Below are 21,753 nucleotides of genomic sequence, written 5' to 3' on the forward strand. Positions count from 1 at the left end.
TGGCATCTTCCAGTCCTCAGCCCTCCTTCCATCACCACATCTCATCCTCAAGACTTCCACCTTCCTGCCTCCTTCTCATAAAGACCCTGTGTGCACTTAGACAAAGCCAGAGTGACTTCCCTGTCTCTATGTCCTTAACACACCCCACCTGCAAAGCCCTCCTGCCATGTAAAGTCTCACATTCACAGGTCCTGGGAACTGGAGTGTGGACATCTTGGGGGCCATTATTCTGCTGACCACACCCAGACTGCTTCAGAGGGCCGGGGGCTCAGAATCTCTTACCTGACCCACAGCAAGTAGGTAAGGGTGGTGGGGACCCAAACAGAGGCCCCACTCGCTGTCAACCCCCGACACAACTGGGAGGCTTCAGGAGATCCCATGAGTACCAGCTTCCAGTAGGACCAGGTGGGATCCCAGCCTCCGCCCTGACTCATGGAGTGAAACTGGGCAGTCCCTGCACCTCCCTTGGCTTCAGAATGCTCATCTGCAAGATGGGGGTCTTGAGCCCCATCTTAGGGTTGCCATGGGGATGAAAGGAGCTCATCCGTGTCCAGGGCGTAGATAGGGCCCAGCAAGGTCCAGGAGTGGGTGTGCACCATGCTATCTGTGAAATGGCTACACAGTGCTGCTGAGAGGACACACGGGTGCACAGTATTCCCAAGGGCTGGGGCCAGGCAGTGTAGACAAGGTCCTTAGGCCCCTGTCCCTCACATCCCCACCCTAGAGACAGCCACAGCTATGGAATACAGCTCTTACCACCACCATCTATCTTGCCCTGGCCCTAGCTATGATATGAACTCTAAATAGAGGCCTCATGTCAGACCTGTGTTCATTACCAAGACATGACAGAGGTCTTGATCAAGCTCCTCTCCTCTGGCCTCAGTTTCCCTATGTATCAGCTGAACACGGTCATTCCAACCTCAGAGGGGGATTTATAGGGAATGAGAAGTGAGGCATCAATGCTGTGTACCACGCCGGGCACCTCCAGGGCTCACACTCTCTCCTCTCTGCCTGGGGCTGCCACCTCACGTGAGGCAGGCTCGGGCTCTCTACAGCCTCAAGCAGATCCAAGCTGGCAGAGAGGCCAGAGGGGATGGGAGAGCACATCCCTGGCAGGAGGCAGAGGCTGAGTCTAGGCCTAGGGTGCAAGTACAGAGCCCACCCGTGGGCTGGGGCTTAGTCAGAGGGCCACTGGCATCCTACATCCCACCTCCTATGCCCTGGGCCCAGCCCAGTATAGGCATGATAAAGAATGAACAGCTGAGGGCATGAGTTCACTTCTTATCACAGAGCAAGCTGTGTTCTTGCCCCATGTCCAGATGAGGAAATAGGCAGAGAGATCTTAGGGTATGTGCTCAGGGTCACTACAGTGGGCTAGAGTGTGTCCCCCAGAAATTCATGTCTACCTGAAACCTTGAAGGAAATTAGTTAAGGATCTTGAGATCTGGACACAGAGAAAAAGGCCATGTCAAGATAGAGGGAGAGGATGGGGTGATGCTGCCACAAGCCAAGAAGCCACAGGCACTGAATAGGCAAGGGGCTCCTTCCCTGGAACCTTCAGAGGGAGCGCAGCCATGCTGAGATCTTGATTTTGGAATTCTGGCCTCCAGAACTGTGAGAGAGTACATTTCTTTTGTTCTAAGCCACCAAGTTCTTGATCATTCGTTACAGCCGTCTTAGGTCACATAGATAAAAGGGAGCTGTATCTTGGATTCAAAATGTGGAGTCCACAGCTCAGGCTGACACATCTGTCCCCAACTCTGCACGAGGCTATTGTCCTGAGAACCCTGTCAGGCAGACAGGGACCAGAAGGCATCCCCAGGAGGGGTTCTGTTTCTGCCCAGGGACTTGGCTGGCAGTTTCTACACCTGCCAGGGGAGAACAGGCTCTGCAGGTGATGGGTGCTGTGGGCAGGTCCCCCGGGCACTCTCTGTGCCTGTTGGCAGCTCTATATGGAGAGCGGTGGTAACATTTCCACACCTTCCTTGCTGGCCTCTCACTGTGGGACTGTGAGCCAAGGGTCATGAGTGGAGCTGGTCCAGGGCTTGGCACACAGTAGGAGTGCAGGAAATGGCAGTGCCACTGCTGCCTGAGGCAGTGGGGGCTGGAGCAGATCCATGGGCTGGGTGACCTATGGCCTTGCAGGTGTGATGGGAAGGGGCTGGTGTTTCTCTGCAGTCTGCCAGGCCACTGTGAAAGTCAGTGTAGAGACTTGGTGACATCTCTCTGTAAGGCCTCCCTGAACTCTGAGCCTGCCCCAGTGTCACCTGAGATTGGAGGGGTGTCTAGCCCAAGCTAGCCTCTCCAGCACCTCACCAGTGCCCCCACCTCTGTCTGGGGACTCCCAGCAGGATGCCTAAATGAGGGGGGAGCTCACAAAGTTACCGTCAGGGCAAAGCTCAGGACTGGCAGACTCCTAAGGAGTTCCTCAAACACCACTCTTCCAAGTAAACCCCAACCTGAGTCACCTGTGTAAGTTTGGGCTTGAGTTATGAGTTACGGAGTCCCTACTATGTGCTTGGCACCGTGCACAGGGCTTTGTTATCCCTACAACAGCCTCTGTTACTCACCCATTCTATGGATAAAGAAATTGAGGACCAGAGAGGTAAAGTGATTTGCTCAAGACCACACAGCAGGGAAGAGGCAGAACAGGGATCTGAAATAAGTCTGTTTAACTCTTTCCACTAAATCATCACAGAGAAACAAGGAGGCAGACGGCTGCTCTCTCCTCAATACTACAAGAGGACAGATGTCTCTTAAGCCACTGAGCAGTCCTCGGGTCAAGGAGATTCCCTAGAAGGAGTCCTTTGCTGCTCTCAGCCCTGAAGGAACAGGCATACCCACTGACAAAAAGGGAAACTGAGGCTGGCACATCCCAGCCCGCTATGCAACTGAGGGGACAGAAGATGAGCCTGTGAATAACCATGGGAATGACCACAACCTGCCTAGTGTACAGACCTCACACTGAGGTCTCTCGCTGGCAGCCCTGTGCCTACTGCCAGAACTCAGGACACATTTGATGAACAGAATAAACATGTGTCCAAGTGACAGCTGGGTTCCTGGTGCCCAAGACCACAGCTGCTGGACTATCTGGCAAAGATTTCACTGACAGGTGTGGGGGGCCAGGGGCAACATCCACTGCCTCCCATGTACAGCCTGCCACGCCTCCCCTCAACCCCCATTTTCTTTTTGGTGGAAATGTCTATTTTTGAGAAGGGTTCAGGAGCAGACACGCTGGGGACCATCATAAACCATCCGTTTTCTGGATCTCAGCCCTGCTCATCAAACAAAGCTGCGGGGGGGGTGAGGGGAGGTTCCCCACGCTCCCGCCCCACATGTCTGGGAACAGCCCCCTTGGAGGAGGGTCCTCTAAGGAATGCCTAACAGCTGCCACACCCCCTGCTGACAGCTGGGAGGACGGAGGCCCATTCAAGGGAAAACCAGAGGGACCGTAAGCAGACACAGGAAGCAGGGGCAGCCCCCGCTGAGCTCCGAGGCTCATCGGCTCATCTGCAAAATGGGAAAAATACTTCCTACCCTGCTGACCTCCCGGTTGTCACGAGCACCCAAGTAGAGACGTGGGAAGACCCTGGGGAGGAGGTGAGCCCGCGGGCTCCGCGCCCGCTCCGCCACCCGCCGGCCTGGCGCTCGCGGGTCTCGGTCTCTCCCGTGTTCTAGAAACACGTTGCACTAAACTTCCCTCCCGGAGCGCACAACTCCGGCGGAGCAAGTTCTTCGCAAGCTGAGAAGCGCCGCGGCGCCGCAGGCTGCGCTCCTGCCTCGGGGCGGTCGCTCACCCCAGACCCGCTCCACGGCCTCCTCCCCTGCCTTCGGGGGCCCGCGCCGGTGGGCAGGCTGGGAGGGCGCGGCCTTACCTGTTCCAGGTGGCGTTGGCGCAGGCCCGGCGCTGCTGCGTGCCTCGCTCGTCCGCGGCGGCGGCCGGCTCTCTCTTGCCCAGGTCACTGAGGCTGGGCGAACTCATGAACTTCAACCTGCGGAGAGTCCTCATGGTGACCCGGCCGCTCGCTCCGCGCCCACGCGCGTCCGGCGCCGCGCCCTGCGCCACGCGGCTCCGCGGGCCCTGGCCGGCGCTGCGCCCTCTACACGGAAACTTGGGCGAGAGCAGGAAGCCCAGCGGCCCTGCGGGGTCCCGCCCCGGCCTCGCGCCTCCGCCCCGGGCCTCGCGCCGGCAGCCCTGCCGGGTTAATCATTGCTCGGAGCGGCTCAGCGTGGAAGTACCAGGAGCGCCGCCAGCACCGACCCGGCGCGAGGGGCGGCCGGGGGCGGGGCCCGGTCCCGGGGCGGAGCTTTGGGGACAGAGGCGGGGCCTCGACTACGGGGCGTGCACGGAGGGGCGGGGCCGCGAGCTGAGGGCGGGGCCGGCGACTCTGCGGCCACAGCTGTGGGCGGTTCCCCCTTCGTTGGTCCTCCGCGAGGCGCGCTCCGCCCGCATCTCCTCTACTGAGAGTCACACGTGCCTGCAGGAAACGCACAGCCCAACCCCAAGCGCCGGCTCCAAGCCTAACACTGTGGCCCCACCCACAGTGGGGACAACACCCCACTGTTGTCCAGCGACGACCGTGCCCGAGACCACCCCCATTGTCGCCTCGAGCAAAGTCACCCCCTCATAGACATCAGTCACCGCAAAGACGGTGACCAGGATGCCTTCACTTGGGTGGAGGGTCCTCCACGGTTCTCATGAAGACTTTGGGGAGACGCCTTCATTGGCCTCCTGGCGCCTCCGGCCAGAAACTCACTCTAGGGGTCCAACCTCGGCCTGGCTACTCTAGACCCCTCCTCAGGTAGGGTCCTTATCCCTGGGCGGCTGCCTAGAGGATTTGCTGGAGCAGGGGTTTAAGGAATAGAGGGTGGTTTCCCCAGGGCAGAGCCAGCAAAGCTGTTTGCTAGTCATCCTGCACCCCTAGGGCTTCCTCAAAGTGAAAGCAAGCACGGCCTCCGGAGCCCCTGTGGCTGGGCATTATCCCAGGTGCTTCCGACCTGCAGAGCTCAGTTTAGATGCTTGATCTCACACCAAACCCCCTCTGTTAGGTAGGGATGAGTATTCTCCCTTCTTCCCAGTTGAGGAAACTGAGGCTCACAGGTAAATGGCTTGCCTGTTTTACAATCAGCAAAACTGGGCCTAGCCCAGGAACCCCAGTCCACAGGGTGTCCAGCCCCCAGCCTGGGGCTTCAACAGGGTTCCCAGGACTCTTGGCAGACCCCGGACAGCTGTGGGAGCTGGGAGAGGCCCATACACAGCTAAGAGAGCCTTGCATAGCACCATTCAGGGAGGATAGGCCTTGTCCTGAGGAGGGTAATGAGAGAGCCATAAACAGACAAACCCTCTGTGTGGGAGGAGTCTCCCACAGAGCCTGCTTCCCCTTCCCACTGGCTGAGACCCATTGTGAACCCACATGCCAGGAGGGACGGGGCTCCCGCCTCCTCCCAGGCATAGTCAATGGCCCTGGGCTGTCTGGGTTATCCTAGGGGACCAGGCCAGGGTTTGGGGGAACAGAGGAGGCACCCCAAAGCCTCAGGGCTGGGAGTGATCTCACAGGCTTCACTAACAGGTGACAACAAATCCTTGGGTGGGACCACAGGGAGAGCCTTATTTCCTCATCAGTCAAGTGGGAATGTGCTTTATGAACTGTCCTGTGCTGGACTAAACCTGTTAGGTTCCCCTGCTCAGGAGAACTGGAGGATCCTCCTCTGGCACTTCCCAATCACATGCTCACATTTACAGGACACTGTGGTTTTTAGATCCCATCCAGATTTCATAGTTGGACAAATATTTCTTACCTTATTGCTATAAAAAAATAATAAAAGCACTAAAGCAACTACTGAATTGTTTTTTAAAAGAATATGACAGAGAATTTAGAGCCACCTGAGGAAAGCAGCAGCCCAGTGGTGTGGGGAGATGGTCAGCACAGCTTGGGGGGCCTCACAGAAGGTGGCAATTCCCCCTGGTTCTCACACAGTGTCATATCCCATGGCATTGGCCTTAGGTGACGGGGCCAGTCCTTCCTCAAACCCTTGATGACTGCTTGGTCTTGGACAAATCTTTCCCTGAGGCATTAGCTTCTTTGGGTGGAGAGTGGGAGCCCATGAGCCTTTGCTGCCCACCCTGGCTGTCCCCAGTCAGCCCCTGGTGTCTTCTTCCCCCTTGGGAAACGCTTTGGGCCACATCAGCTCCCTCCTCCTCCCTATGCCCAACTGCTAGCATCTCTGGCCTAGACCACAGATATCTTCAGACTGTTCCCAGGCCACACAGGTCACCTCACATGGCTCTCTCCTATGTGGCAGCTGGAGTTGCCCATGGCATGCCCCTAAGCCCCCTTCTCAGGATACAGCTTCCCTGAGCCCCACTGCCCTGAGGACCCACCTGCCGTCCAGTGCAAGCCCCTTCCCCATCCAGGATGTCTTTCAGGGAAGGTCATCTCTTTTGGCTGTCTTCACCCTCAGGCTCATGGTCATGCAATCACTTTTTTTCCATCCTATGCCATAAGCCAGGAGAGCAAAAACTATAATCACTTGTTCTATCCCGGGCACCTAGCACACAGTAGGCACTCAATAAATACTTGGTCTAATCCCTGTATAAACGCTTATCTGGGAGTAAATGTTTCCAGATGAAAACTGGACCATATTGGTGAAAACAGCTTATAAAAGTACCGTGATCGGATGGGTTTGAGGAAGGACTTCCATCCCTGCTGCTGGTATAAATTCTGCCGAGCAGAATCATGGGGATGAGGACAGGATCGGGGATGTCCTGCTGGCAGGAGGGGTTGGCTCCAGAGGGGGAGGGAGGCTGGGCGCTCTGGATAAGAAATCCAAGGGAAGGGCAGTCTGAGGAGGGAGGCAGGATGGAGAAGAGGTGAGAATAAGATGGAGTCAGTCAGGCTAGGGCTGAGATGATGCAGCTGGTCTGGCTGGTTTATGTCCTACGTGACCTTGACCTCATGTCTCCCGTTCTTGTTGTTTTGTAAATTCAGCCATAATATACAAATGTATAACTTGAGTAGTTTAGGGTTATTGATTTAGGAGATTAACTTTTAAATTAGAAATGTTGTTTTGGGTCATAGGTTATGCCAGTTTATTATGGGTCATGGGTTATACTGATTATTGTTGTTTAAGATAAGGGTTAATTATTGTTGTTTAAGATAAGGGTTAGGAAGGTTTTTGCTCTGAACTTTCACGTATAAAACTATGGTTCTGGAAATGGAAGAGCAGTCTTGGAGAGGCTATTCTCACATTTCTCCAAAGTTTGGTGGACCTATACCCATCTCTGCATATTGGCTGACAGTGACAAGTGGCCAGACTCTCTTCATCCGGTAACAGAGGCTGGGCTGCCAGGTGGTCTTGTGACAGGACCTGGGGATGCAGCCTGGCTGTGGGAGAAGGGGCCAGTAAGAAGTTCCGGAGATGGGAACGGCTGAAGAATTTACATGATATTTGAAAAAGAGACATCTCAGTCAGTGTTGAGGAACTAGCTATAACCTCTTCCTGGCCCCAACCACAGATCTGTGAACTCCGTCTACACCCAAGAGCCCAGTGCCAGAGGCTCAGGCGAAGGTGTCACGCTCCGTGCTTGGGTTGTTGACAGAGCATGGCTGCAGGGGCTGCCCATACCTCAGGGCTGGAAATCCCAGGCAGGCACCGGGAGGAGACAAGACTTTTACAAGCCCCCAGAACAGGGAGGATCTAGGGGACAGAGGGCCAAATCCAGTCCCTAAATGTGCTTGTGCAGAACTGTTGGAGGAAAAATCTACCCCCAATTGCATGCAGCCAGTGTTTCACAATGGAGACCGACACACAAACCCCGATTCCCGCTGCCCTGGACGCATCAGGTGACTGGCCTTCCAGCCTGAGCCCCAAGTGATGTCTGCCCAGAGCTGCTGCCCCTACAGGCAGGCACAAGGGCTCTGGGTGCCCAGCAGGCCCTTCTCTTACTTATGGGGTCTCCAAGGCTGATAAAGGGGTTGGGGAACTGGGTGACTGACGCTGGGCGAGACCATATCACTCGCAGGGACTCCAGCACCGAATGGGATTAGGGCAGTCATCTCCGAGGGCCCTCTCAGGGCTCTGATTGTCAGTTACATCCAAGGCTGGATGGCCGGTCAGCGTCCAGGGCAGGCTGGGCATCAGGCCCGTCAGAAGCAGCATGCGTTGCCATTCACAAATGGAGGAACCCCACGGAGGCTCCCCTGTGCCGAGACTAGACTGGGGGCACCACGCCCCACCCTCCAGTTCCTCCAGAGGAAATGTTCCCCTCCCCCAGCAGTCTCAGCCCAGCATCAGCTGTTATCCCTGTCTCACATATGGGGAAACTGAGGCAGGGTGGAGTCAAGTTGCTTGATTAAGGGTTATGAGTTAGAAAGTGGTGAACCTGGGACACTGTAGTTCTGGTGAGACCAGGGCCGCTTCGAAGAACTTAAAAGAAATCCCACCCACACATTTATTGAGCACTTATTAAATGGCAGCCGCTGTTCTAGGCATGGGAAACATGGTGCCTTCTAGCAGGGGGAGCCCACAACCCCATGCCAGCTCTGCCACCTCACTCATGTGCTTCCGGGCGGTAGCAGCCTAGAGATTTGAACACAGACTGTCTTCTCTTGAGTCTCTTCACCATCTGGGGCCCACCCCCACCCTGCTGGTCTAGTCTTCTACTCTTAATGACATTCCCCTTTTGTCCCAGTATCACGGGACAGTGAGGGGACTCTGGGCAGAAGGAGCCTTGTCTCAAGACACCACAACCTCATAGATGCATCCCCAGTTAGCCTTCTGTAAAAAGAGGTCTCAAACACCCAGTTTCCATGGGCTCTTCCAGGGTGGGTATTTCATAGCCCCAATCCTGGGCTACCAACAAGTGCATCTGTGGAACCAACGAGGTCATCATCACAGCTTGAGCACAGCCCGGCAGAGACAGCAGGGCTGTAGAGTCCCCAGAACAGGGTCTGCTTCCAGCTCTGCCACCTCCTCTGGGTGAAAGTTGTCAGAATCACAACAGGGCTGGGTATGGTGGCTCACGCCTGCAATCCTAGCACTCTGGGAGGCCGAGGCGGGTGGACTGCTTGACCTTAGGACTTTGAGACCAGCCTGAGCAAGAGTGAGACTCCATCTCTACTAAAAATAGAAAAAATTAGCTGGGCATTGTGGTGGGCTCCTGTAGACCCAGCTACTTTGGAGGCTGAGGCAGGAGGATTGCTTGAGCCCAAGACTCTGAGGTCGCTGTGAGCTATAATGCCACATGGCACGCTACTCCAAGGTGGCAGAGTGAAACTCTGTCTCAAAAAAAAAAAAAGAAAACGGAATCACTTATGTTTAAACAACAACAACAACAAACTTTGACAAATAAGAGTTAGGAAGACCATGAAGAGAGGGTTCTTATGTAAAAGTGCCTGATAACAAAACTATCGCAAGGACCCTGTGTAAGCCACAACCTTGCACAAACCTGACACAGAAAGTGCAACTGCTTGTTCAACCTTGGACTGGTGTCACCCTTGTTATTGGTCCTCGGAGCCAAGGATAACTATCTCAGAGCAATTGTTAATAGAAAAACCAGACTCCATAAAATATTTCAAAGAGGTTTATTCTGACTGAATAGAAGTGACTACAGCCCAGGGAAAAGACAAACCTAGGATGTCCTGAGTAGGTGGCCCTAAGGTGGCTGGATTACGGTCTGGTTTTATACATTTCAGGGAGGCAGGGGTTATAAAGACATAATTAGCGCATGGGCCGTGCACATACATTGTTTTGGCTTGAAAAGGTGGGACATCTTGAAGGAGGGGCTTACCAGCATAGCTATATTTAGAGATGCTTTCATGTGCAATTGGAAGGAATAAGGTTCTGTCTAAAACTTAGAGTCAGTAGAAGGAAATGCTTAAGATAAGGGGGTTAACACGGAGCTGTTACCTGGCACATCGGCAAAAAAAAAAAAAAAAGGAAAGAAAAAGGCTAGATTTTATTGGATTATAAAGTGTGACTTAACCTCTGCCTTGCAGGGCCTCAGGTCTTGTTTATAGTTTGGTATCCCATTGACACAGAGAGTCTGTTTTGTCAGCCTCGTGATTTCTGTTTTCACGTTAATGCTGCCCAGTTGTTGTCTAAACTCCACAAGGGAGAGGGTATAACCAGGCACTTCCGACCTCCCCTCCTGTCAAGGCCGGGAGCTCAGTTTTTTAGGTTTCTCTGGGGTTTCCTTGGCCAAGAGGGGGTCTACTCAGCTTGGGGGGGGGGCTAGGATTTTATTTTTAATTTACACAATTATAGTTGGGTGTGGTGACTGACAGCTGTAATCCTAGTACTCTGGGAGGTCAAGGTGGGTGGATTGCTTGAACTCAGGAGTTCCAGACCAGCCTGAGCAAAAGCGAGGTCCTGTCTCTATTTGGGTGTTGTGGTGGGCACCTGTAGTCCCAGCTACTCAGGGAGGCTGAGGTAGGAGGATTGCTTAAACCCAGGAGTTTGAGGTTGTGGTGAGCTCTGACACCACTGAACTCTACACAGGGCAACAGAGTAAGACTCAAAAATAAATATTCAAAAATAAAAATAAAAAATAAATAGTTTACACAATTATGTAATCCACTTTACTTTTCCTTTGCAAACCTTTGTCTTCTGTTACCTCTCTGAATATGCAGAGTTTACTATGCATGTGTGTTCCCATCACAGTGCCAATCTCTGAATAAACGTCATTTTCTTTTCAAAGAGCCTCTGTTCCCTGGGTGGACACTTGCAGCACCTTCTTCGTCAAGTCCCTAACTTCCTAAGCCTTAGTCTCTTTGTTTGCCCTTGGAATGGGGAGATAAAACCACATATCTCCAAGGTTCAATTTCCATAGCAATTCTCATTCTAGTTTACAGGAGAGCCAGCTGGGGCCTTATTCAAGGTCACACAGCTGGGCGATGATTCAAACTCAGGTGCACTCAACTATCTCCTACACCAGTGGTTCTCAACCTTCCGAATGCCGTGGCCCTTTAATACAGTTAGAACTGCTGTCCTACACTAATGCGGACTATGCATGTCTGCTGGGACCTGGCTCAGGGCAGGCCCGGCGTGAGCAGCCACTGCCCTTTCTTCTCTCTGATCAACATCATGAATGGAGCCAATGTCTGCAGAAAGTGCAGGTGGGGGAGGGCTGAGCCAGTACCACACAGGTGCCTGTCCCTCGTAGCTTCTTGTCCCAAGAATGACCTCCCAGCCCATCCAGCACCGTATGCTCAAGTTGGATCTGGAAAAAAACTGCCTGCCTGCCTGCCGAGTCTTTGGGGTATCAGACTGCTCACATGATGTGAGTAGAATTGTTTTCCCCAAGAGACACATTGCAGTCCTAACCCCTGGTATGTGTATGTGACCTTGATCAGACATAGGGTCTCTGCAGATGTCATTGAGCTGAGATGAGGTCACACTGGAGTGTGCAAGGCCCACGTCCAGTGATTCATGTCCTCTTGAGAAGGCCACGTGAAGACCCAGAGAGACAGAGGCCCAGAGGAGAGATTAGGGTAGTGGAGGCAGAGATTAGGGTGATGTGGCCACAAGCCAAGGAACAACAGGGATGGCCAGCAACCACCAGAAGACGGAGAGCCAAGGGATGATTCTTGGCTCTGCTGATGCCTGAATTTCAGACTTCCAGACTCCAGAGCTGTGAGAAAATGCATCTCTGTTACAAGCCACCCCATTTGAGGTCACTGGTCATGGCAGCCCTAGGATGCATTGCCTCTGCCTAGTCAGGGCCCACGTTCCCCCAGGTCCTAGCTTTGACCTCCAGGCACCCCATCCAGATGGGGAAAGGTCCCAATGCTCAGCACACTGGAGACACACTCGTCCTCCCACCCTGCTACCTCCAGTGGAAAAACACAAACTCCAGGAGACCACGAAGTGAATGGGAACCTTGGCTGCTTAACACGGGCAGCGGCACCATGGCCAATGCTGGGTACTCCACACGCATCCCCTGGCCCCATGACTGTCCCCACTGCGCTGACACATAGATGAGGGCCCTCAGTGCAGGTGGCAGGGCTGGGCCCCCTTCCAGCAGCCTGTCATTGGCAGAATGTTGGGAAGATGTCCACTGCCTGGCCCGGCCCCCGTGGGGAGGGACCTCGGGTGATATTGGTGTCCCATGCTTAGTGCAGGACTTGGAAGTGCTTTATCACTTAGTATCTCACTGCTTTTCCTGGGAGGTAGGAATGACTGTTCCCAGCCAGAAATCAGATTCACCGTGGGCAGGAGATGGCCCCTCACAACTGGGCCTATGTTCCTGACTCCATCCATTAAACACACAGAGCTAATTGCAGAGGTAATGTCAGGTCCTCTGGACGCTGTCCTGTCCAGGCTTTCCTCCTGGAGAAGGGTTGTCGTCTCAGGACAGAGTCCACTGCTGCTACCAGGAAATCATTATCTGAGAAAAATTCAGTGGGTTTCAGTGCCTGCTGGGCTGGGGCCCAAGCGGGGCAGGTCACATGGGAGGAGAGTAGCTAGGCCCATTCTGATCCCTTCTGAAACAAGGCAGAAACTGCTACTGAGAGTCCCTGGAAGGGCTTGGTGGGGGGAATCTCAATTGCCCGTGGGGGCGGAAGGGGTGGGCTCTGAGTGTGCTTGGGGGATACAGTCTAGGCAGGGTCCTGGCAGCCGGGTAGCCTATCCCTACATCACAGGATGCCTCAAGTCCTGACATCACCTGCAGGGTCCCGTCCGGTGAGAGGCAGGGCCGGGATCTACCCCAAGGCCTGTTCTAGTCCCAGCTCCCCCATGGCAGGCAGTGGGCCTGGATCCTCCCGGGGGCAGCTGGGACCTTTTGCACACAGCCTACACTGTGCTGTCCTTGGACACACCTGGACCCGGAGGGAGGCTATTTAGGGCCTTTGTTTACCCCACTTTGGGTAATCTTGCTGCAGAAACTTTCCAGAGTGTAATGACCACGAGCTGCCCAGATGCCGCCACAGGAGCATCCCACAGGAATTCCAAACTCACATTTGGCCCCGAGGGTGTCTGATAAGAGTTTGAGGACGTGCAGTGTGCAGAAGGGAGGAGGAGTCACCAACTTGGTGGGTGACAGGGCGGGATTCCCCAGACTCCAAAGATGCCCTGGGATTTAGCAAAGGATTAGAGCTGGGCACTTAACAGGTTCCAGAAAGTGCCTGGCAGGAAGCCATAAGGAACAGGCAGCGCAGTTACTAACGTCGTGCTGACGACATAAAGACCAGGGGCAACTTGGAGCACTAGGAAGCCTGCAAACTCCCTCCCACTTGTGTCTATAAATGCTGGGTAAAAAATTACAAACATCCTCTCAATACAGAACTGAGCTTGCAAGAAAGTGAGGAGAATCACCAGGGGGCAGCATGATACTATCAACACTCTCCCTCGGGCGGTGCCTGTGGCTCCGTGAGTAGGGCGCCGGCCCCATATGCCGAGGGTGGCGGGTTCAAACCCAGCCCCGGCCAAACTGCAACAACAAAAAAATAGCCGGGCGTTGTGGCGGGCGCCTGTAGTCCCAGCTGCTCAGGAGGCTGAGGCAAGAGAATCACATAAGCCCAAGAGCTGGAGGTTGCTGTGAGCCGTGTGACGCCACGGCACTCTACTGAGGGCAGTAAAGTGAGACTCTGTCTCTACAAAAAAAACAAAAAACAAAAAACACTCTCCCTGAGATTTACACCAGATGCATCTATAATGCATATTTAATGCTGACACTACTGAAGGCCAGTGTGATGCTTGAAAGATGCAGTAATACACCTGGGGGACGTTCGCATCGCCTTAGCCAGTCCCGCCCTCCAGCCCCAGGGCCCGCATGGCAGGCCCTGTTGCTACCGCCCACTTCCCAGATGAAGAAACTGAGCACTCCCCTATCCGGCGGAGCTGGCTTCAGGCCTAGCAGGCTGGTTCTAGAGTCTGTGCTCTCAACCATTACACTCTACCAACTGGTAGGAACAGTAGGAACAGTACTCTAACTAGTGCAATGGTTAAGTAGGAAAATGTCGCAAACGAAAAACCTAGACACTGAGTGAAAACGTGGCAGCCTTGTGGGGTTGGGGGCTGGTGTGGAGACAGGGGATGATTAAAACCAGCAGTAAGGAGGTAGTCACTAAGCCTGTGGGACTCTGGGTGGTGACACTGAACTCTCCCACGGGGCTGCGCCCTTAATAAATGGGTAGGCTAAGGGAAAATCTGCCCACCGACGGAGAGAGGACAGAAAACTTGTGTGACCCCTCAGTGTGACGTAGGACAAAGCATGCAATTCTCCTGAGAGTCTAAAGCCATGGGTATGCCCTTGCCTGGGATGAGACTGGATTTTCTATCTCCCTCCCAGTCTGCACAGCCTAAACCAACTGACATAAAAGTCTCCCCAGCCTGGTGACAGCCCTGAGATGCTGGGCAGGGCAATTATAAAAATATTCTACGTAGGGAAATTATAGCTAATAATAATTACAGCTAATAATAATTTCTTGTATAATTAAAAAAAGGTAGAAGCTATCCTTTTTTCCCCAATATAAAAAAAAGACAAATATTTGAGGTGACGGATATCCCAATTACCCTGATTTGATCATTATGCATAGTATCCTGCTATGAAAATATTATATGTACCCCACAAATATGTACATTAGTCATCAGTTTAAAAAATGCTCCACAGGGACACATCCACAAATAAAGCTTTGCTGGAGATAAACTCAAGATGGCAAATTACACAAAACATGAGGAAACAGACCACCTTGAGCAAGGGAGAGAGCCAAGGCTAGAACTTCAGCCTGCTGAACTACTGGAGACTGTAACATTAATTTGCCTGACATGATTAAAGACATAAAAGAAGGAATAAACCATATTAAAATATACCAAGATGTTATAAAATCCAGGTGCCTCCAGGAGAGCTTCTGTGATAGGGCTTTATCAAAGCGCTCCCCTTAAGGAGCAAGTTTAGCGATTAGGAAGGCAGGGCCCTGGGCATGGGGCTTCATGTGGAACCAGCTCTCTGGGCACCTGTCCCAGTTGACAGGAGATGGACAGGAGAGGAAGGCAGCGTCATGCCGTCTCTGTGTTGATTCCTGCCCTTTCCTTGGTGCTCTGCAGGGTCTGTGTAACAGTCCTGAGCAACTCAAGCAGGTGCCTGGGCACGTTCAGAGCGTCCCTGGGCACCTATGCTCACTCCTGGCTGGCCCCAGTGAAAACAACATTTGGTTGTGAGTGTGCCTTTTGTTGGGGAGAGGATATGGCTTACACAACCCCTGAAGGATTGGGACACCATCTTAAGGAGCAGCCAAGGGCTAAGCATGGCCCAGCTCTATGGACTATCTGTGGTACCCAACAATTTAGGATAGAGGAGGGAAAACATTTTTGTGGTTAAATACAGACTGAGATGAAATCCTTGTGGATTCTGAAGATAACACATGAAACCCCAAAGCTGTTTCAAGGTTGGGGCTTTGGCCCCCCTTGCAGACTTCCTGAGGATACCTCCCCCATTCTTCTCTGCAGTTAGGAAAGCCAGAGGACCCTGCTGTGAACACTAGGTCCTTGGATCAAGCCAGGCCACAGGAACACTGAGGATGCTGGTCACCACATCCCAAGTGGTTCTTTTATGAGGGCCCTTAGGAAGATCCTCCCTTGGGTCTCACTGCCAGGAAAAGCTGTTCTTTCACCTTAAGGGCATCTTTCCCTTTTTGCTCTTGTTGCTAGGAAGCTCATAGTAAAACAACAACAACAACAAAAAAAAACAGTCCACATCTCATTGGATATTCTGCAATGTTTCTAAGAAAATATTCAGGGTGGCGCCTGTGGCTCAGTGAGCAGGGCGCCGGCCCCATATACCAAGGGTGGCGGGTTCAAACCCAGCCCCGGCCAAACTGCAACAACAAAAAAATAGCCAGGCGTTGTGGGGGGCGCCTGTAGTCCCAGCTACTCGGGAGGCTGAGGCAGGAGAATCGCCTAAGCCCAGGACTTGGAGGTTGCTGTGAGCTGTGTGATGCCATGGCACTCTACCGAGTGCAATAAAGTGAAACTCTGTCTCTACAAAAAAAAAGAAAATATTCAAGTACATTTTCACAACGATGTTAGCAATAGTACAAGCATAGTATCACACTGTCACCATTTCTAATAGCCAAGCACAGACTGGAAGGACCCATATATACAATCACAGGATCACAACACCCTATGATGTAGCAGGTATTGCAATTCCTGCTTTATAGGCAGGGCTGGTGAAGCTGCAGGAGGTGAGCTTATGTTCCCACAGGCATGCAGGGAATAAGAAGTGACAGCAGAGCATCACACAGGGCGTCCCCCAGTGGCTGAAAGATCCACCCCCGCCTGCCCTCTGGCCTGGGTCCTCCTGGACCCTCATCCATTTGGGAACTCCTTGTCACCCTGCACCCAGGACCCTGCCCAGCCCAGGCATACATGGCACTGGCCACTGCAGTTAGAGCATATGAAATGGAGCTCCAAGGTGGGGGGGGTCCAGCTGCTGTCTTAGGCTATGGGTTCTGACAAGAGACTTGGATGGCCCCTCTTCAGTCATCTGTAAGCCCCTATAAAAGAGGACAAGGACAGAAGTTCACAAATGGAAGCTGATCCCACTCCCCGGGTGGCCTGGGAGTAGGTTTCCCATCTTACTGGACAGACTGAGGCTCAGGACGTAGCAAGGGGAGGCTAGGAAGCAGGTGATTCTGTAGGGGTGCTCATGGGTCCTGAGGGACTGTATCTGAGGCCAGCCCTGACCTGCTGCAGGAGCCCTCAAGGGTCTGCAAGTTGCTCTTTGACAGGGCCTGAGGCAGATTCATGGCCTGGCTGGGCAGGAGCCAGGAGCTGGGGCACAGACTCAGTGACCCGGCCTCTGCCCTCCCTCTGCCCTCCTCTGGGGTGCTAAGCGTGGGAGGACGGCTTTGGCCAGCCACCTGGCCCGGGTCCCCAAGGGAGCTTCTCATTCAGATCTCAGCAGTTTCTGGTTTTGAGTAACTGAGGTCTGGCTCTTTGTCTTGTGGTTCTGGGTGTAGGTGGCAGATGGGGTGGGAGCCAAGGCAAGAAGCTTCTACCCCAAGAACTGAGGCTGCCAGGTGGCCCTCAAGGACGGCAGCTATCTTGAATACAAATGGTGCTGCTCCCCTAGCATGGGCTCAGCCTGTGGGGATTTCCCCAGACTCAAGGGGCAGATGACAGAAAGGGGCTCTCTAGGGCTTTGCCACAGGATGAGGCAAGAGGGTAGCCATGCAGCTGGACACTCCTGGGCCCTTGGAGGGAGCTCAGATCTTCATATGCCAGGGTGTCGGGGGCGGGGGAGGGGGGCAGTAGCTTCCATGAAGTTTCCAGAATGAATGAATGAATGCAAAGGCTGGTTTCCTTGGAGGTCAGGGCCAGTTCATGTCTACATGCTTGCCCTTCACTCTGTCTGGGATGACCTTCCCCTAAGCCTGGTTTAGTCAGCCAACTCCTATTCAACCTGCAAAACCCTGCTCAGGGTAACCTCAACCACCAAAATCTTCTCCATGAGCTCTGCCTCACCACACACATCTGAATTAGAAGGACAATACTGCTCAGGCCACCTGTTGCAGCGGGCACTTTCCCCAGTAGCCTCTGCAGAATGAGATCATCTCTTTCCTTAGCTGGTTCCTGTAGCCATAATGTGGCTAGCAGCTTCTTAGCGCCCCTTCCAAACACCAGCCTGGTTCTGACCGAATCAGGTGCCTGTGCTGGCCTCAATGTCTTTATTGAGCTTTCATAATTGCTCTGTGAGGAAGGTGTGGGGTAGGGAGGTTTTCATTTCACCGATGGTAAGGCCGGGACTTGGTGCACTCACCAGGGATGGAGGACGGAGGGCCTTGGTGAGCCTCAGGCAGGCCTCCCCCTCTCCTCCATTCTCCCCCACCCTCTGCCTACTGCACCCCCATAGCAGTGCACGCACAAAGAGGAAATTTATCTAACTTGGTGGCAGGGACAGCACCACCATGGCCTGTAGCCTCCCTGGGGAGTGTTCTCAGTTTGGGGGCTGGCAGATCTGGGCAATGGCTATGGACCTTGACCATCAGCATGAGGTCTCTCTGCTTCACTGGGCAGCACCTCTCCTGACTTAGGTAAAGTGGAGGACACCTTGTCTCTGCAGGGCATAGTCCTCTGTGACTCGCTGGGCAGCTGAGACCTCGGCCAGAGGTGAGGCAGGACAAGCTCAAGGATCAAGGTGCTTGGTGGCCACATCAAGCAGGTCCCCTCTGTGCCGTCCCAGGCTCTGTCCCCTCACTCTGACCCTGGCCCCCGCCACAGCATCCCTTCCACACTGGCTTCCTTGCTGCCAGCTTCCCACCTCTGGTGACCGCCAGGCTGTGGCCATGGGAACCTCTGAGCAGGGCAGCTGCTAATGTCTTCTGCCTCGGTCCTCTCGTGCTCTGTTCGGCCCACGTGGACCCACAAGGCACAGCGTCCTCCTGGGGCTCAGTGGCTTCTCTTCTCCCCACAGGCTGCTGTCCCATGAGGCTAGGAAACAGTCAGACAGTTCAGCGGCTGTCCTCACCTTCCCAGAGCGAGGCCTGCACTGATGCCTGCTGGACTCTCCAAGGGACAGAGCTTCCACACTATTTTTACATTTTGCAAGCTCCTCCCAGGGTTCCCAGGAACCAGTTTGAGGAGGGCAGTCCTCAGTGTGAACAGCCAACATCCAGCAGACACCCACCATGTGCCAGGCACATGCTGAGCCCCTGTGGCTCATGTTGTCTGAGCCTCACAATGATGCCAGAGAGGAGGATCAGCACACCCATTTCACAGATGTGGAAGCTTAGGCTGAGAGAGAAGGGACATGTGCAGACTGCGAGTGGCTGGGCTGCAGCCCCAAACTCTACCTTTCTGAGCCCCAGGCTTTTAGGCACTGGTGGCATAGTGGAGTCAGGAAGGCTGACCCCTGGGGGCACTGTGTGGCAGACATTTGTGGCCCTGGATCGCCAGGGTCCATAGGGAGCTGCCGGCTTGGATGTGGAGACCCTGCTGGGGTCTGACCCCTGCTCTGTACAGGCCTGGCAGCCTGTGCCCTAGCTCTGCCCTTCCTATCACACACTGCCACTGCTATGTCATTTGGAATTCTTGGGGACTCTGCACCTCCAGGCAGCTAGTGAAGCCCTGGCAAGGAGCCAGGAGCCAGGCTTAGTGTGGGAGGGGCCTGGGGCCAGGGGTAGGCCTGTGGCCCCCACCCAGTATTCCCAGGGCATCTTCCAGTCAGAGAGATGTCCTAGCCGGGCTTGCTGTGGGCAGGCCTGAGAAAATGCTCCCATGTGACAGTCTGGAACTCAGGTGGGGTGGACAAAGGCTAGTGGACCCAACCATGGAATTTCCATGGGAGAAACATTGCTGGGGGTTAGCCCTGGCCCAGGATGTCTATCTCCTGGCTTGACTGGGCAAGACCCCTTGCTGCCCTGCCAGGTGGGGACCAGCCTTCCTGTCGGACTCAGACCCTCCCTTCTCTGTCCCTCTTCAGGGTGGGGGTGGGGAGGGCAGGACTTCCTGAGGGCTGTGCCCAGCACTTTCTATACCTCTCAGAGGAAGTCATGGGCAGGGGCCATTCTGCCCACTTCAAAGATGACATGTCTGACATTTGCAGAGGTAGACCTGCCCAAAGCCACACAACTGGTCAGTGATGAAGGTGGGCCTAGAACTCCGGACCCTGTGGCCCAAAGGGTCAGTATCAGTGTCTGTGCACCGCAGCACCTAGAACCTAGCACCATCCATTCTGAGAAACACCTGTTGAATGAGTAAGTCAGTCAATGAATGAATGGAGTAGAAGGCCCCAAATCGCAACAGCTCTGAGTGGGGGAATGGGCAGCAATGCCCCCACACCTCACACGCTCAGGACTGGGCAGCCCTTGCTCCCTGTGGGGCTCTCACCATCACTGCCCCACCTCCTCCAGGTCCCTGGAGCACTGCACTCACCTGGCTACACCCCTGCCCCCAGCACCTCCCTCAGCACCCCTGGAAGCCCTTTGGGGCCAGGGTGTCCTCTGGGCTTTCTCAGCCCGGGGCGTCCCTCCCTCTCCACAGCCCTAATCACACCCGGTTCTGCGCCTGGTCAGTGCCCCACCACCATCAGTCTCTGCCACCAGACCGAGTGGGCAGGGGCTGTGTCTTTATGGCAATTGCTCCCCAAGTTTAGCACTGGGCTCTCAACACATATTCAAGTCACAGAAGGAACTCTAGAAAATGTGAAAAATACACACACACAAAAGATGGAAGAAACAATCTACCAGAGAAGCTCGCGCTCCCCTTGGTGTGTTTCATTCCCGTCACTTTTAATACCTGTCACAGGGCACTGTGAGCATCCTAAGAACACAAGCCAGCCCCAGCTCGTCCCTCTCCGTAAAGGTGCTGGGTCTGCTGAGGGACCTCGGGGAGAGCGGAGTCGTTCGGGGTCATTTGGCTACACAGGGAGAGGCTCAGACCCCCCAGGGCACTTCCCCAGCAACAAGTCTCTCCAAGGCCCCCCAAATCTTAGCTTCCTACAGCCCAGCTGAACGTCCATCATCTTGGAAGGCCCATCTGCACCGACAGTTGGCAGAAACACAGTGAGTTCCCCACCGGATGCTGCTGACAGGCTCACGGCCAACCCTTCACACACGTGTCCTGGATGTCTGTCACTCACAGGTTCTCTCCCGCGGTCCCACCCTGTGCCAGCCCCCAGCTGAGCCCTAGGACCCAGGGATCAATCACACAGAGCTCAGCCCTTGGAGCCCCAAGGAACCCCAGGCAGGCACTTGACAAGCTCTGTCTCAAAGGCATAAGCAGAGTCCAGGCCATGGCGGGTGTTGGAAGGGTGGCAGTCCGCCCTGCCTGGGGTGGACGTGCGGCAGCCAGGAAGGCTTTCTGGAGGAAGGCACCAGTAGAGGCTTGAAGAACCCTAAGCCCAGCAGGTGAAGGAAGGCAGGAAAAGTGCTTCAGGCAGAGCGATGACAGGAGGAAGGCCACATGCATGTGCGGGCAGTGAGGGGCGCAGGACTGCGGGGGGGCTGACAACCTGGTGCCCACAGGGTTCCACTTGGTACCTCGTATGCGCCCAGCTCCCTCTCTGTTGTGGTTCAAGGGGCTCCACGACCAAACCTCCCCCATAGAGCTCAGCACCCTAGATGCGATTTCCACCTTCAGGGCCCCCGGCACCAGCTACTGGTTCCCTCCTGGGCAGGCTCACAGCAAAGCCTGCCAGGGCCTCTCTGGAAACCAGAGCCATCCCAAAGACTGATCTGTGCCCATCAGGCCTTGGTGTGGATGTGAGGCTGTGAGGAAGAACAAGGACGAAGGTGATAATTAGCCTCACTTGTTCACAGAGGCAAAGCAGAGTTCATCCCCAATTCACAAGTCCAAGTTGGAGACTCAGAGAGGTGGAGCGACCTGCCCGAGGTCACACAGCACATGCCCACCCCTCTCTCAATCCATGGGCATAAACTCCCCAAAGAACGAGTCCATCCAACATGTCCCCTGCTGGTCCCTGGAGCCTAGGATGCTGGCCCGTGCCAGTACACCCAGAATGTGTTTTATGAATGAGTGAACCAAAGAAACCCCTGTTCTTCCTCCCACACCATGCGGCAGTAGGAAGAAGCCATCTGCTACTGTTTTTTTTTTTGTTGTTGTTGCTGCTACTCTAAAAATCAAAAGCACAAACTCAAAGTCACAGCACTGTGTCACATCAGTGTGGACAGATATCCCAATCTTGATTCTGAGCTGGAACTGAGTTGGGCTCCTCGGGGCAGGGTCTTAGACAAGAGCCAAATCTCCGCTCGGCCACTAACAGCTGTGAGATCCAACACACGGCGCCCACCT

General features: G+C 54.3%; 1 protein-coding gene across 10 annotated transcripts in view; it reads right to left on the minus strand.

Annotated features, from left to right (window-relative positions):
* The window catches only part of PRR5 (proline rich 5), a 52,233-nt gene that overhangs the window by 24,430 nt on the left and 6,050 nt on the right, over positions 1–21,753 (minus strand). For 3 of the 10 annotated variants that reach the window (XM_053584583.1, XM_053584582.1, XM_053584581.1), the window contains exon 2: positions 3,876–3,992. The exons of 3 other annotated variants lie outside the window; for them this stretch is intronic. In XM_053584583.1, the coding sequence (XP_053440558.1) occupies positions 3,876–3,982 (107 nt within the window). In that variant the 5' untranslated portion in view covers positions 3,983–3,992. Of the gene's footprint in view, positions 1–3,875; positions 3,993–6,382; positions 6,495–19,478; positions 19,498–21,753 lie in introns of those variants that run through there. 4 more of the 10 variants (XM_053584580.1, XM_053584577.1, XM_053584578.1 and 1 more) reach the window with 3 other exon arrangements.

This window comes from Nycticebus coucang, chromosome 3 (genome assembly GCF_027406575.1).
Source record: "Nycticebus coucang isolate mNycCou1 chromosome 3, mNycCou1.pri, whole genome shotgun sequence".
In the NCBI taxonomy this organism is placed as follows: domain Eukaryota; kingdom Metazoa; phylum Chordata; class Mammalia; order Primates; family Lorisidae; genus Nycticebus; species Nycticebus coucang.